This window comes from Anser brachyrhynchus (genome assembly GCF_964034855.1).
Source record: "Anser brachyrhynchus genome assembly, chromosome: 12".
NCBI classification, from domain to species: Eukaryota; Metazoa; Chordata; class Aves; order Anseriformes; family Anatidae; genus Anser; species Anser brachyrhynchus.
The window spans coordinates 13307191-13324106 of NC_137707.1; the positions used below are offsets into that span (position 1 = coordinate 13307191).

Below are 16916 nucleotides of genomic sequence, written 5' to 3' on the forward strand. Positions count from 1 at the left end.
TTCTCTCAGTTTCACCTCACAGCCTGAGGGGTTCGCCCCTTCTCCCCTCAAGAAATAGGTGCCCTCACAGCATCCCACCCCAAGGGGAAATTAGGACATGAAATCGGGGTGCAGGCTGATGTTTGGGTTTTTCCACCACTAATGGGGTGCTCCTGGGGCTCCCCCGCAGGCACCCAAAGGTGCACGGAGGCTTTTCCCAGTGAGCTCAATGAACGTGTTTAGTTCCCATATAACGTGACCCAGAAGCGACGACTCAAAAAAATGTGAACACAACAAGTAAAAACCTGCAGACTCTTTTTATTAAATTCTCCCATTTCATCTGTACAGAAAAAATGCACATTATGTTCAGAATCTCAGTAACATCTCAAAATTACACAGCATGAACATGTAAAAAAACAAGGAACGGCCAGGATTTTATACACAGAAAGGAAAACAATTTACAAAAAAAAGTCTTGTTAATGTCACATTTAAAGAAAAAAAACCGAAAACCTAAGTTCAAACAGCTTTTGCTGTACAATATGAATTCGTTGGGTCTGTTTTGTACACTATTCGGGGAGGCTTGCAGTATCATCCCTACACACTAACCGGAGCTCACTACGTGCGCCTGCGTGATCCCCCTCTTACCCTCCCCTACAAACACCTCTAATTTCTCTGGTACTTTTTCCAGTCCAACACAAACATTAGTCACAGTTTCTGATCACATCCATTCAGCACAAGTGTCAAAGCATAATCTACGGGCGAAAGTCACACCTTTCCCTTTTCCTCTATTTTTAGTATTTTCCAAGCTGACAGCTACACAAGCACTTCTATTTAGTAAATATACCGGGGGCCGGGGGGGGGGAATGTGGTGGGATTTCTGGGTGTAACGATCCACCCAGGAATAGATCTTTTGCTCTTGATCAGCTACAATATTAAATTCAGATGTTCTGGAAAGAGAGAACAGCAATCTGCTTCTCACCAGGATGTGGCAATATATCATTATTATTCCGTCCCACATAGGCAAGTCTGCAGGTAGCATTCAGGAACCGTTCGGTGGATATGAAGCAGAATCCTAACAGTATAGGATAGAAACAGCTGTACCAATCTAATTCTTGTTTTTGTGTGAGAACTGGGTCCCCTCTATCAGAGTATGCCCTCACACAGTAACTCACGAGCGGAGGTGAGCAGTTTTGGCCTCCAAGGGGAAAGACTGCACAAAGACCAGTACCTGGGAGCTGCTTTTAAGGTTCGAAAGCCCGTGCTCAGTAGTGTGTTTTCATACAAACCACCACTAAAGCTGTTTTGAGTCCACAGAATGGTATTTTAATAGGGGCAGAAGTGCTAGATGAAATGTTCTGATTCCATACCACACTCATGCACTCGCACACACACACCTCAAAACTACCTTTTTTAAACAAAGCTGACAAAGTTAAAAAAAAAAAAACAAAAACTACTACAATCTTCTTTCAACTAAATAATAAAGTTGTGTTTTAACAGAAGTCACCATCCAACTTGAACACACTTCCTCTACAACGTTATCAGATTCAAGTGATCTCTGGCTTATCACATCGCTTCACCACGGTACCCACCCACGATAAGTTCCTGTACTCGGAGACTCGCGTACTGCTGTGTCCTTCGGTCCTCTCCCTTATTTTCATACGATGCGCTTACTGTGGATTCTTTCAGAGCGAGCTTGACTGTATTTGCATGGATCTTTACATGCCAGATTCTGGGTGAAATGCTTACATTTTATTACGGGATTATTTGAGCTCCATCAGGGCTTTTTCAACCCTCTTCAGTGAGGCAGACACAGCTGAGGTTACTTGAAGTGCCAGGAATTTTGTTCCTACCCACATCAGTTACTACAACAGCCTGAATGACAGAAGCAAGGCAGGAGAATCCAACGTTGAAACGAAGCAAAAGGACTTGATTAGACCCACTGGATAAACAATAAATAAGATTATTTCTTAAGGTCAACGAGAATGCACACTAACAGGCTAGCTGGAGCGCAGTAACGAGGTGCATGTTGTGCACAGCCCTCCTTACCCATGTCATCTAAACACATGCTACCGCTCAGAAACACAGCTGAGCCCTCACATCAGGAAGAAAACTGCCCCTAGCAGCAGCTCTCATCTCAACCAGGAGGCTTTGTGGTGGCAAGGAGAACAGACTCACGCGGCTGCATTGAATCCTCCACCGAGCAGTGAGGGTCAGAGAGAGGAAGGGGCACCCCAAGTCCTACTACACCACTGCTCACGGCTGATCACAGTTATTTCTAGTACTTTCCATTAAATCACATAAGTTAAAAAGGCTTCTTTAAAGTCAAGGCAACAGCACAGGTTCGATTCGACAGCCATCGATTTCCCTTCCTGCAGGGGAAAATTGTTACCCGCAGGCAAGATGTGCTGGCAACAGCACCAGCAGGCTATTGTTGGAAGAATACTTGTGTGGGTTTCTGTGATGTTTGAGACCTCTAGATTTTTAGGTATATACATGAATAGGAGGGGAACATTTCCAGATTGGGATTGGTAAGTTTCTAGTCACAAAAAAAGAAAAAAAGCAAATTTGGTCATTAGCAGTGTTAGGAGGCCCGATTTTGAAACATGGGGTATAATGCTTAAAGATAAAATGGCCTAGATCAACTGACCAGTGTTACACTATAAAAGGTGGGTCTTCACCCTTATAGTGAGGAAGAACATCTGAGGGAATCGAGCAGAAATTCACTCAATATCCCACCTTTGCTCCACAGGGCCTCCTGGCGCGTGCCCGTACCACCTCTGCACTGAACCCAGTTCCCTGGCGAGCCCACCGACGCTGCAAGAAACACCGTCGACTGCAGACCCCTCGCACAGCAACGCAGGTACCTGCACAGGCTGGGGCTCGCTCCGCCACGGGGACACTTTGCTAAGCCCTCTCTTCAGCAGATGCCCAGTTCAGATGAAGGTCCCAGCAGTACGCCACCCAGCAGGGACTGTGCCTTCAGGCAGCCAGGCAAAGAATGCTGCTCCAAAGAGCAGGGGGCACACCATGCATGCAGTGGCTATGACTAGGCACACATTTCAGGGAAAAGCACCTATTCTAAACCATTTAGGACATCTCTCTAACAGAGCTGTCTGTTCTGACTAACGATTCTCAAGTGTCACGGCAAAACATGTCAGCACAGTCTCCAAAGCCCGCAAGAATAGAGGAAGCTTGGCTCCTGTACCTTAACCTTCTCCAAATTAAAAAGAAAAACAAACAAAAAACAGAAAGCCTTGTATCTGAAAGTAAAGAAGTTATCTTCAGAGCAAAACATGGTTTACATTCAGAGCTATGGCTACAAACCTACAATTTTCACTGCAATGCCATTTGGAATTCAGTGGAAGATGCTACTTTTAGACAATAAACCATCTTAATTAGGTATTTCATCAAGCTAACCAGGTTACAAAATGCCTTTTAAGAAGTTATTTAGAAGCTTCAGAAGGTTAAAAAGCCTCTGATAGGAATTCAGTTATGCCTGACAGACATTCAAGAAGCAGGGCTTGTGCCACACAAGCAAGACTGCACACAATGATTCCACTTCCCTTCCCTGCAGCTCTACGAACACACCTCGACAGCAGTCATTTCAGCACTTGGACTGTCACACCAAAAAAAACACTTTTATAATTGCCAAACCATCATTTGTGGTGTTACAAACCAGTGCTACCTCGAGAGATGTGATCAAATGTCTCTCTTCTGTTCCAGTTCACGTTTACAGAGGGCCAGGTAAGGTCCATTAGCACCAGGGAACAGGGGTGAGAAAAATTTCAGGTTTCACTTCTGTTCTACCTAATAACTTCACTGGAATCTATCACACACACATTCTCTGCTCAGTCTTCACTGCTCAGACTTCCTCCACTGCTTGCTTTATGCTCACAATGCTTGGAGACACAAGGGCTCGTAAAAAATTTGCTAGCATAGCAAGTCTAAGAGTGCATCACTAACAGTTTGCTGTCCATCCTCAGAGTGGGATGAAGGGGCGTTGCAAAAAGCTTCTTTGTACACCTTTCTAGCACTTCTCAGAGGCAGCAAAAGCCATCACAGTATTTTGTATGGGCCATTCTGTACATGCAGCATCAAGAGAATCAGCTGGTCCACATTCCAGAAAGTCTCAATACCGTCTCCCTGTTCTTCTAGAGACCACTACAGAGTACTGGAAATGTCAGATCTTACCTAGCAGTACACTAAGTGGGAAAATAAAGTCATGGTTCAAGCATCAGCCCAAGTTGGACAGTTTCAGGCGCATAATTGTTTTTGCAGCACGCACAGGGGAGCGCATCAAAGAGGCTAATAAAGTCCGTTCTGCTGTACAGGCCGACTCGTGCGGTCACTTCTGGGTTTCCCCAACATAATCAATCTCCTTGGGTTCTGGCCACTGCACGTGGCTTCTGACCTCCACTCCTCCTTGTGCTCGAGGAACAAAGATGACGGCAATGGGCCACAACTACAGGTGCAGCTTTTCACAAGACACCTTCTTTGGGCTCTCAGGTACGAGTATCAGGTTCTGGAAGCATAACTATAGAGCTGAAGTGCGCACACCGATGCTAACTAACAATGTGCCTTTTCCCTTATGGATCCAGACATTTCTGCCTTTCACACAGTACCCATCATCTTCCCATCCTCTCCTGCGTGGCCTTCTGGACCAACACCCACGTCCTACATCCCAGGAAACACCAGTCACTATCCTTAACAATTGTAGTTGTGGAAAACCTAAAAACACTCTTCGGTGCTACAATACAAACGATCAAGACCCAGACAGGTCAGCTGCAAACCACTGCCCTAGCCCACAAGGAGCTGTTTTACAGGGTACGTCGAGTGTTCAGTTGCATTACTGACAAAGCACTGTCCTGCCAGGGTGTCGGTACCGCTGGAGATAGTTAATTCAGAAGGGTAACAGCTTAGCAGCAGCAAGGTAAAATAAAAGGAGTGTTAACATTTTACTTCATCATCACTAATACAAAGGTTGGCCGAGTAACTGATCCGGGCACTTGATGCCCTCTGACAGCAGCACTGCAGGCTACCGACAGGCTCTACGTGCCTCGTGTCTACACCATGCCTTTAATCTACCGAAATACAAGTTGTACAGCTCACGTGAGTATTTGATCCTGGTCAGTATTTTATTCTATCTTGCGAGCGGCAGAGGAAGAAAGGGAGGACATCTTTTCAGCCAAAAAAATCCACAGTAACAAAAGCAGAATATTCACTAGAAGATGACACCAGCGACTGGCGTCCTTACGTTGTCCAAGACTATGCTCTGAAGATGCTTTACATAAGATGAGCAAGATGTCCAAAACAAGGCCAGCTGTGGTGTAAGATGCAATTTACCCTTAAATTTCCTGCCTCGATTTCACCCAGCCACAGAGGATGACTATATTTCAGTATGAACCATTACCTAAATCATAGTTGGTATGCAGATATATGTCTTTCTTTAAAAATTTACTTAAAAACTGCTTGAGCTGCAGGTCATATCAGTCTGATCTGGAGAGTGAAGGCAGTTCCAACAGTACAACAGAGACTTGTCTACAGGCAGGTCAACGAGAGTCTGCTAACAAAGGGATAACAAAAGCTGCTGGCTGGGCTGCCAATGTTGCACACAAACTTTCATAGGATGAAGATGCTGTGGATGAGATCCAGGATGGGAAAACTGAGCCAACACCTGCTGCTGTTCTAATTTTTTTTTTTTTTAATTCTCCTCTCACAAGAGGGGGTGGGTAGACTATACAGAGGAGGGCTGTACAAAACTGGGCACTGGGCAGGCATTTCTTCAGCAGGCAATCCAGGCTCTACCTGTCCTTGAGCTCTCTTGTCACCCGCTTGGTGATGCGTCCACACATCAGGCCGATCAGGAAGAGTACACAGATGCCAACCGTGATCACAGACAGTATGTAGTTCTTGGACGGAGAGGTCATAACTTGCATGGCAAGGTCAGAAAAGCCTTCCGCTGGGGCAACCTAGGGATGAGAAGGGAATAAATGAGCTGGGCAGCACTTTTTGTACAACCCTCAGCCTCGTTATTTATCAGGGTTAGTGTCTGCTACTGCTGTGGCCTCCTACCGCAGTCAGGCTTGGCCTGATCCCCAGGCATCAGTCCTGTTGTGTCTCATGGAAAGGAACAACTGCTCGGGAGACAGCTTTACAGCAGGAAGTTCTGCTGACCCCGTTTCACCACCCCAGACCTTCGCCACAGGAGGCCAAACCCCACACGCACAAAAGACACTTTGATTCTGCACCGGCACAAATGCATCCCAGACGCGGAGACAAACACAAATACATGTTACAGAAATACACCAAGGCCTGATTTCAATTTTTTCCGGACTAAAACCTCAAAATGTTAAACTTCATTCAAAGGCAAGAGCTTCTCTAGAGTTCAGGTTTTTGATAAAACAGCTTGCAACAGGAAGATCCAATGCCACAGAACCAGGGAGTTTTCTGAGCTCTGTTACATAGTCACCTTTGCAGCATAGCTCCACATTTCGATGCGATCGTTGAGGCGTTTCTTGCATTCAGGCTGCAACCTCACACGCTTATCTTCCAGAGCTTCCATTAAGCATGACATCTCTGTAATGGGTAGAAGATGGTGTTACAAAACAGAAACGGGGACTTCAACAATATGCTGCGGAAGGGCTGCTGGAGAGGAGCATTTCAGTTCTATTAAAGGCTGACTGTAATAGTTTTTCTTTTTTAATCAGACTAGATAGTCGGATACGTTGTATGCAAAAACTTCCCCTTGAAGCTAGCAATTTAACTAAGATTCAGGATTAATATTACACTGAGAAAAATTTAACTTCTAAGAAGATTAACCTTACACATTGAAACTGCAGTTCATGCGATTTATGTGACATTTTAGAAAGTTTCATAGATTTGCACCTTCAGCGAGCTGTTCTTTAAACTGTGCTACTATCCTTTAGTAATCAAGATGATCAAATTCAGCTCAGGAAAGTCCACAATGCGTCTCCTTTGGCTTGTTAGGAGTTTCTCTTGGTCAACAAGGGCATTTTAGAAAGGTTTCACTTCCTACATTTTCACACAGTCCTTGCAAAGGAAATGGAATCACAATGTTTTGGGTGCCTACAGAGCAGCTTGGCTAATTCACAAGTTCTTTCATAAGCTCATAGATGAGACACTGGCACAATTTTTTTTCTGTTTTATACTTAAAATGCCTTATTTGAATAATCCCTAATTGGATGCTTTCTGCTTTGCAGTCAAGAGTTATTTAATTCATAGCAAACAGGCTGTAAACTTTAAACTAACTCCAGACTTTTTCAAACAATTGTCTGCAGTTCAAACACTCAGCGGCAGATCCCTCTCCAGGCTACAGGCTTCTGCATATCTTCAGTGCAAAGACATTAGAACACACATCAAAAGAGTTCAGACAAAACGGGAAATAAATAAAGGATATCCAGAATTTCAGAAGGGCATCCGGTAACCACTACGAAAGATAACAATCAGGAAAACATTTAGTTGCTATTTTTACTGACCAACTCAGAAAGATGGAAAAGGTCAGAACTTTTTAACCCACCAGCTTTTCTTAAAAAGCCATATGTACCAGATAGCTAGCTAACATAGTAGCAGCAACAGTGCAAGAGTTTGATTTCAAACATGAAGAGAATGGATTAGGAAATACCAAATAAATTATATTTATTTCGACTGGCTGGAACCTGTTGAACTTAGTCCTAGAGGACTTGAAACTGTTGATGAAATCTCAAAGCCTTAACAGCTAGGTGAACTTAGAAAACAAAGATTACCTATCCTCTGTAATATTGGAAAAGAAAAAAGTGTTATATTTAAGCAGAGAAGAAAAATAAGAGGATCAGAGGACTTCAGTTCAATTTTACCTGTCAAACATACCAACACAAAGGAAGCAGCCATGGACAAATACTGACGTGAACAAAGAAGGATCAGGGGGATTGGCTGAGAATAAATCTTGTGAAACCAAACTGATTTGCTTCTGTAAGAGAAGCAGCTTAGTTCCAGTGAAGCTTTTGATACAGTCTAATGTAACGCTCTTATGAGCTTGAGAGCTGTATCTTGTATGAGGCTGATACAGGACAGAGATAAGCATCACCGAAAAATTGAGTCCACTTAGTCCAGCCCATGCGTAGTAGGAGCTCGTTTTCAACAGAATTTACTGAGCAGGGGTTTTACAGAAGGGTTATGCATCTGGTGTCACACTTTTTTCAGTAATCACATGAACATAAAATATTCTCTTTTAAAATGGCAGATAAGGCTGCAAGAATATTACATTAGGATCACGGAACTGATCCTGCCTTGGGCAGAAGGGAGGACCAGAACATTTCTTGATACACCCCTCATCCAGTGGCATCTACCACCTCTGCAGCAGTTCCACTTCATTACCCACAAAAGACCAGCAGAAATATCTGGTACTTAAGATAATGCTGGCAAGAAAATGCAGCTTAAGGCCCCGAGGACTCAGAGGTTGCATGAGTAAAGCACAAGTACTTACGGCGCCCTCTCCCCGGTGGAATAGCAGCACAGTGGTGCTTGATGTCTAGGGCACAGGCTGTGTGCAGCACTGGGTCCACAAATATGTCTGCTTTGCTTTCTTTCAGCATGTTGAGCACTTCCTGGGGAGGGAGAAATTAAAAATTTATCTCAAAAAAAAGGAGAGAACAAAACAGCATAGCTCAGCGTGCTCAATGTTTCTGACAGGTGCTCCATTTTTAAATCTAGGATCATAAAAGCGACGCTGTCACTGGATAAGGGTACAAATGCTGGTTTAGGATAGATTAAATGTTTCTGCTTTTATAGTTACGTTCACTAAAATTACCATATTAATCTAAAATGCAAAATCCATTTTTGCCAGGGCTACTTCAACTGGAATTGAAGCAAGGTGCCCTCACCACAGGGCTGCTCGTACAGCCCTCAAGCCCAGGCAATGCCAAGGCCACGCTCAGCGTTCAGGAAGCGTGGAATGGAGACACCAACAGCAAACAGATTAGCAACAAGAAATTTTAGCAACTGTAACTAAGAAAGGATCCAAGCCTGGAATTGCCAGGTGAGTGCTGTAGGCACAATTTTCATTGGCAAATTGAAATTTGCAGAGCTCTGGCTTCACACTGACTATAACATGGCCTGGGCTGTGATCTGGAAAAATACTTGAGCACCAACTTCTGCAGGGACAGGACGCCTTTCAGAGCACATTCAATTTACTCCCTTTACCTTCTTGCACATTTCAGTTTTTATTTTCAGCAGATTGACTTTCAGACATTCTTCCACCTGCCCGGTCTGCTCCTGAGCTGCTGCTTCTTCAGCACACAAACTGGAAATCTATTTTGAAAAAGGTATTGTGACATGAGGAAGTAGTTCATGACAATCCTGTGCCTTTTAGCACACTGACATCTCAATACATTAGCTTATCAGAGGGTACAGCTAGAGAACGTGAGCTACTTTACCCCCAAGAATCCCCCAAGCCAAACGTGAGCTGGCTCATTCAATTTGCATACCCTTTGAAACTGAACAGCAAGAAGTTAAGGTTGCTGTACTGAGAGGAAGAGAAGGAGGATGGGAGGAAAACAGCCCAGAAATACTGTTACGGTATGACATAAGCGATGTTTGAGACCTAGACTAGGCTATTAAAAGTGAATGGTCAAAAATCTGACTGTATTCCAGTTAAGGCTGACAAGACCAGAGAACAACTGCCCACCATCCTTCCCCCATCTTTTTTTTTTTTTTTTAAATACAACAGCAAAGCAGTATTTTTCCATAGTCACAAGTACTGATGAGAAGGGACTTTGTGAAACACCAATGGAGTTTCCATCCTGAATAAGCAACTGCTCAGCTACTTTTCCTACCTCATCTGAACAGTGCATCTGGAGCTGGGGATCCAGACGATAATCGAGAGCTGATTCCTGGATTATCACTCGAATTTGGTCCTCGCAGTCTGGAGAGAGACGCTATTAAGCGGAGAAAGTCATTAACCCACTCAATCACCTTTACTGTCATAAATCAATCACCTTGCATTTCAACCTGTATTCTATAACGCTGTGTAGGAGCATAAAAGCTCATTTACGTACAGCCTATCATACATACTGAACACACCACGAGTCCAATTTTAAAACACTGTTCAATGAGAGTTGCACAGCACAATCCTGCAGCCTGATTTTCATACATCAGCTCTACTCACCTGGTCTGCATATTTCAACTTCAGGCAGGAGATGACTTGCCCCTCCAGTTCTGTATCATCCTTAGCCCTATTCAGGATATTCTGGCAAAATTTCGGTATGTCTGCTTTGCAGGCCTTCCTGAGCACTGGATTTAAACGGTAATCTAACCAGGAAAGAACACAGAACTTTCATTAGAGCACACGTCTCAGATCACAGAATGTAACAATCCAAGAGAGATTTGACAGAAGTTTCCTGGATGACATTCTTTTTCCCATAAATTTAATTTTGGGGATAAAATAGTATTTTCCCACTAATTAATTTAAACTTGTGAGGTAAGTGATGCTTCAGGAATAAAGCAGACCTAACAATGCATGCTGACCCTCAAGAACTTGGCAGAAGAAAGTCTTTGTGCACTGACAACTGGGAAAGAAAAAAATGAAGCCAATACTCTTCCAGCCATGCATACCATTCGACAGCTCAAAGGGCAGTTAGGTATTTTCAGAGGGGGATACCTGTGTTCTGTGTGATCTGGCGCTTGGTTATCATTTGCTTGCATTTAGGATCCATCACTTCACTGTTCTTGTTCTGTTTCAAACACTGCAGCATATTTTTTGAGTCTGCCTCTGGACAGAAACGCTATAAAAAAAAAGCCCAAATTTCATCACAAACACTTGAAACAGCAGGTGCTCACAGAGAGCAGAACCACGCGCCCGAGCTGGAGGTACACAACCCCCTGCTCCCCAGCCCCAGTATCTCCAACTAACCAGAGCAGAGCCGCTCTAAATCGGCCATGGGCATGAATATGAATATCTATGCTTACAGAGCGAGCACTGAGCCGTACAGTCCTGACTAGCTTTTAGGCTGAAACTTGTGCTGGTAATATCAAGAGCAATTTGCCTTTTATTTTTTCCTATTCTTAAGTTACAGCACATCTTTGCAAGAAGCGCCCGTCACATTAGGTCCAATATCAAGCTGCTTTCGCTCCCCTTTATTTTAGAAACTGGAAGGGGAATCAGTTAAGTCCAGATGCACTCTGCTGTTCTGCATAAGTGCTGGCTGGACAAAGTGACAAGAAAATACTTCATTAGCAGAATTCAGGACAAATTAAGACCACAGATAATCAGAAAGCTGAGAACGGGTCACTGACATTAACTTGCCCATTCCTGTCCTGAATGAGATAGCCAAAAGCTAACCAGCTTATCTACAATTCAGACCACATTATTTGTTTCTTCTGTTAGAAACCAATTCTGCAGCTCTAAGATAAGGCTGTTGCATTTTCTAATCCTCGCTGTTTCAGTGAGGTTACCAGTCTTCCCCTAAAAGCACAGACCTGCTCTGAAGAGCACTAAACTCTCAAGATGCTCTACTTCAGCCCCAGTATGGAGTCAGAGTACCACCTACGGACCATGCATGCTAGTGTTACAGGGCTTGCAACTCCGGCTACCACGCTAGGATGTCTTGTATTAATAATATTCACTGCTGCCTTCCACACGATACTACTTTAAGAATACGTTCCTGATCTTAAGCAAGTGTTTTGCATGATTCTGCCTGCTCCATCAGTTTGATGAAAATCTGCACATGCCAGGTCAGCAGTGAACAGAAGATGTTATTCCTCTCTGTAATCATAATTTATCAGTGTACAGGCTTTGATCAGATACTTAGGGGAAGTAAAACTAAAAGAACCCTGAAGAAACAAACCTCTGCCTGATTCGGAGTTAGGAATCTGATTGCTTTGCATAAAAGCAATTGTGCTTCTGAAACAAACACAGCCATTTCGCAACAAGTCTTTAAGGGAAGTTCAAAACAGATAGTTTAAGAAACTGATAGGCTCTCACATCCCAACCTCACCCAAATCAGCACACTATCCATCACCTTGATCATCTGCTTGCAGACTCTCATGAGTGTGTAGTCCAATTCTGGATCCATCATTTCCGTCTCCTGCAGTTTAAACACCTTCTGGTGGCACCGGGTGCTCAGCTGCTTCTTGATTTCTTTCAGGCATTCGATGATCTACAACACAGCGTTACAGGCATGACGGAGGCACTGTGGGCAGGATCTGCCATATGCTGCTCCAAACCCAGCTACATTCTCCCCTGCTGGCTCACCATCTTCACCTGATTTGCACAGCTAAGTTTACGATGCTAATATTTATCAAAAAAGCGATTACCAGTGCTGATATCCACCACTCGTCTTAAGCTCATCTTTTCCCACAAATTTAATGAAATGAAGGTCACCTGGACCTGTTTCAAAACCCCAAACCTCATCTTGAAGATTACACCCAGGCAATCTTCAGCAATGTTTGCAGTAACCAGCAGCTAATAGCTTAAAATTAGCATTAACTGAGGGATGCCTTGCTCACAGCACTGCACTCACCCACTATTAATGCTTGTGAACTAGTAAAAAAAAAAAAAGTCAAATGCTCCAAAACACTGACAAAAGATTTCAGTGATATCAAAATGAAAACCTAAACCTGAATTCAGAGACAAAAAATGATCTTCACAAGTTTTCCGAAATGAAAGTACAAATTAAAGTGTAAATTATTAATATGCTCCATTACCTGAGCATTGCCATAGGGCACATTTTGGCAGTAATTCTTGATGTCACTTTTGCAAGCCTCATACAGTTCTGGTTCAAGCCTGATATCCTCGGTCTGCAGGATAAATTACAACATAAACTTTTCACTAGGAATAATAATAATAGCTTAAACAGAGCCCTCTACTTACAAAAAGAAAGCAACAGTCCCAACAGGCAGGCTGAATTTAAGGGTCTTGGGGTAAGAAATGGTGTCATTGGGAACTCAACTTCACAAATCCCTAAGTGAATCAGCTTTGTGCAGCGTTGTTTGGGTTTTTTTTGGTGGTGGTGGCGTTTGTTTGTTTGTTTTAATACTAGAGAAAGTCTTCTCTATTTAAACCAAATTCCAAAGCTAAGAAGTCTAAGAAGTTGTTTTCCCTGCTCCTCCTAAAATGGCATCAACACAAAGGTCTGAGACACCAAGAAGTTTTCAGGTGAAAGTTAAAGGAAATTTTAATAGCCAACCATCTGTTGGCTGATCTAGAGAACGTAAGTGAAGCTCCCTGCTTTTAGTGATGCCCACCATTTAAATTCTTCCACACGAAGGCAAGAGCACTGCTTCTTCTGGCATGGGCCTATGAGAGGTGAAGCTTTAACATCCAAACTACTGGACATAGCCCTCACGAGTTTCTTGCTGCCAGTACTGCAGCAGGAAGCTAAGAGGCAGCCTTGCATACTAGAACAAACGCTATTCCTATTTATCCACTGAGCAACTGAGAGGGGCTGGAGTCAAGGTGATTCATCTGTTCTTGTTGCCTCAGTCTGCAAAACGAAGCTTGTATTCTCTCCTGGAGGACTTTAAGGACATCGGCACATGTAGCACATTGCTATCGAATGCCCAACATCATCATTTCTAGCTGAAACTCCAATGACCACTCAGCTTGCCTTAGCCTTCATGAGACTATATATAAGGCACTGAAGTAGACAATCATTATTTTCACTGTGAAGGTCAATTGAGCCTGGAGTTGTAAGAGAGGAGTGGAATAAAAATAAATTAGATACATCTTACAAATGAGCTTCATTTTTTTCCTGGGTGGACAAACTAGGAAACTCTGACTAAAAGACCTTGCTAGAAGAGCAGACAGGCAAGAGTTTCATGCATGTTTACCATCTCCAGCTCCTCAACGCGCAGCTGCTTGCGGCACTTCAGAGACACCCTGTGCTCCTTGGCATCCTGCAAAGTATCGTTGCGCACGGTTGTGCTCAGACAGATCACTACATCCACCCTGCAGAAAAGGAAAAAAGTTTTTTTTAACCCGTGTACTCCCAACTTCGATCAGCCAGGACTGGTGTTGGATCACCACACCAGGGAAATTGACACCAAGGATCTAAACATAAAGTCCTTCAGCATCTACGGCTACTTCTAGCCTGGGTACAGCTCTGTATAGAGTAACTGGATCACAATTAAACCCCCTAAATCTGATGATATCTAATTGGAATCTAAATCAGCAGGTGCAGTAATATACTCCAAACCCCACCACACCCCCTGCACAGCAAGACCTGCTCTCAAGTCACTGAGCACTTGAGAAAAGCCTCAGTTAACCTCAGAAATGCACGATGAAGGTGAATACCTACATGGATGGCACTGCAAACCATCCTTTTGCGTTATGGGAAGGGCATCTCTATCATAAAATGCAAATAGCCGTGCCACCCATGAACAGGATTGACCTTGTGTGTGATTTAGCCTTACATTGTTGGAGAAGGATATTAAAAACTTCCTTCTGAAATGAACAAGCCAGCTAAAGCAAGTGCAGTGTTTTCCTTTTCCAGCTCAGCAACTGAAACATTGGTAGCCTGTATCTTGGAGGATGATGGATCTAGCAAGGATATAGAACACCCTGGGACACGCAGACCACAAATTGCGATCGCTAGCTATTTTCAGAGCAAGAAAAATAATAAAGAGGCAAGCTCATATGCAAGGGTAAAGCAGAAGTACTTTAAAAGAGGCAGGCAATGCCTCTACCTTAAGCATCTGCAGAACAGTTACTAAGGGAAAACACAAAAAAAATCAGCCTTTAGAGGAAGTCCAATGTTTTCTGTCACATCATGAAATATCTTGTAACTTTCTTACATATTTATACAATTAGGATGCTGCTTAGTTAAGCACTACCTACTTTTTTTTGATGTTGGGGCAAAGTTTCAGCACATCCTCCTTGCAAGCCATTTTAAACTTGTACGAGAACCTAAAATCTTTCATTTGAACCTGCAGGAGAGAAAATAAATTAAAAATTTTGGTCACCTGGAGGGCAAAAAAAAAGTACATGCTGCCTGAAAGGACACTTGTTAAATCACACTATCAGTAAATGCTTTTGGCCACAACTTATCCATGTGGAAGCAACGGGGATGAAGAAGCTGGGACCCTGCCTACCATATGCCCCGAAGAGGAGGGCCTGGGGATAAACCATCTCCAGAAGTGACCATTATGACCAGGCATGCAACTACAATTGTCTGAACTCACAAAAGCAACTTCAATACAGTTGGAAATCAATCTCAGAAGAGGAAAGGGTTTCATAATTAGCTAATTCCTGTCAACACCCTCAACACACACAACCAGTTTCCACTGATAGCATAGAAAAGCACTACTCACCAGCTGGAAATGAGTAACTCCGATGGCACATTTTTCATTCATTTCCTTCTGGTGTTTGTTCTGTATTAGACACTCCATCAGGTCCCCAGAATCAATCTGGTTATCTGCAACCTCCTGAAGGACACACAAAAGGCTTAAAAAATGAGCTACTCCCCCCAAGTCATGATTTTTTACACTGCTTTAGCCCACTGCGACCAGGAAATAATTGAGAGCAGTGGAATTTACAGTCTCACTCTCGTGAGCTTACACTCACCATTAACTGACCACGTAGCACACAAGCATTTATAGAAACGGTTCAGAAAAGAATTGTCTCAGACACATGCATGATTTACACTCAGGAGAAAATAATGCAGAGACTCAATGCTTACATGAAATATTACATTTAGGTGCTTCTACTGCTCTTTAACTACTCAATCCTAGAGCAATGTAAGAAGCTATTTCAGCAATGTGAGCAGCTGCACACAGAGGAGTGGCTAGACGCACTGCTCGGGGGCAATGGGAAGGAAAAGCTTAATTTCCAATCTACTGTGAAAAGTAACTTTAAAATTGCCCTGTAATTGGAAATCTTCAATCTCCAGCTTTTGTGCTGGGGCTCTGACAACAGCAAAAGTACCACATGGAGCTAGGAATTCTTGTGTTGGTCCCCCCGGCCCCCATCAAAGACTTCTGTAACTGCTTACTTCTGATTTTACCTCTGGAGTGCAGAAAGTACGTCAAGAACTAATATTACAACCTCTAACCTTTCCCTCAGTGCTCTTTCCCAAAGATATTCTGACTGCTAAGTACTCACGTGACAGAAGGTCTGGATAATGGGCTCGCACGCTCTCATCAACAAGGCTTCGATTTGAATGTCCTGCAGAAAACATGCAGTATTTCATTTTCACAGTAAACGGACAAGGAAAAAAGCTCTGAAAGAAAACTGTCACAAGTTAACTGGAGCCAGTATAGAGGGCCTTTGTTTGGCTGCAATTCAGCCAGCTCCACCCTTCAGTTCTGGAAATGCTGGAGTTCACTGCTGTCAGCAATGTGGCAAATGCATGACAAGCCTTCCAGACTAAGGGACAAGCTTGGCCTCCACAGATTAAAAACTCACTGCTTGGATAATTTAGTCCGTCTCCTCCAAATTGGTTACTGCAGCACCAGAAGGCACCCTACACTTGGGTAGGAGTTAAAAATTAATGATAGTTCTGAGCAAACCATTTTGTAATGCTGGAAGGAAGCATCCCCTAGGGCACAGCGTTGATCGAAGAGGTACAAGGAACAATTCGGGGCAAAGCAGTCAAACACGCAGCTTCTGAAAGCAAACAAAGCTGCCGACTTCACTGAAAAACCCTAAGCAACGTATCTGGTAGTTATTTCCTGCAAAATGTTTGGGACCTAGAGGGAAGCTGCAACATGGTACTCAAAATTACTTGCAAGTAGAGCAAAAAAATGAAGTCTCAGAACATGCTTTCCCCATCCCTGGAAGTGTTTAAGGCCAGGTCGGACGGAGCTTTGAGCAACCTGGTCTAGTGAAAGGTGTCCCTGCGCATGGCAGGGGGTTGGAATTGGCTGAGCTCTAAGGTCCCTTCCAACCCAAACCACTCTATAATATTTTGACTTGTACTAAAGGTGACTGGGTTGCCTGCTCAAGA

At 43.5% G+C, this 16916-nt stretch overlaps 1 protein-coding gene across 1 annotated transcript in view; it reads right to left on the reverse strand.

Annotated features, from left to right (window-relative positions):
• Nucleotides 1-277: 277 nt before the first annotated feature.
• Nucleotides 278-16916, reverse strand: part of GLG1 (golgi glycoprotein 1) — a 70788-nt gene continuing 54149 nt past the window's right edge. Inside the window, exons 14-26 of the mRNA XM_080553178.1 lie at nucleotides 16073-16135; nucleotides 15283-15396; nucleotides 14810-14898; nucleotides 13804-13921; nucleotides 12679-12771; nucleotides 11994-12131; nucleotides 10634-10757; nucleotides 10142-10284; nucleotides 9810-9911; nucleotides 9178-9285; nucleotides 8462-8582; nucleotides 6449-6555; nucleotides 278-5948 (exon numbers count right to left, since the gene is read on the reverse strand). Coding sequence (XP_080409304.1) covers nucleotides 5781-5948; nucleotides 6449-6555; nucleotides 8462-8582; nucleotides 9178-9285; nucleotides 9810-9911; nucleotides 10142-10284; nucleotides 10634-10757; nucleotides 11994-12131; nucleotides 12679-12771; nucleotides 13804-13921; nucleotides 14810-14898; nucleotides 15283-15396; nucleotides 16073-16135 — 1488 coding nt within the window. The 3' untranslated portion in view covers nucleotides 278-5780. The remainder of the gene's footprint in view (nucleotides 5949-6448; nucleotides 6556-8461; nucleotides 8583-9177; nucleotides 9286-9809; nucleotides 9912-10141; nucleotides 10285-10633; nucleotides 10758-11993; nucleotides 12132-12678; nucleotides 12772-13803; nucleotides 13922-14809; nucleotides 14899-15282; nucleotides 15397-16072; nucleotides 16136-16916) is intronic.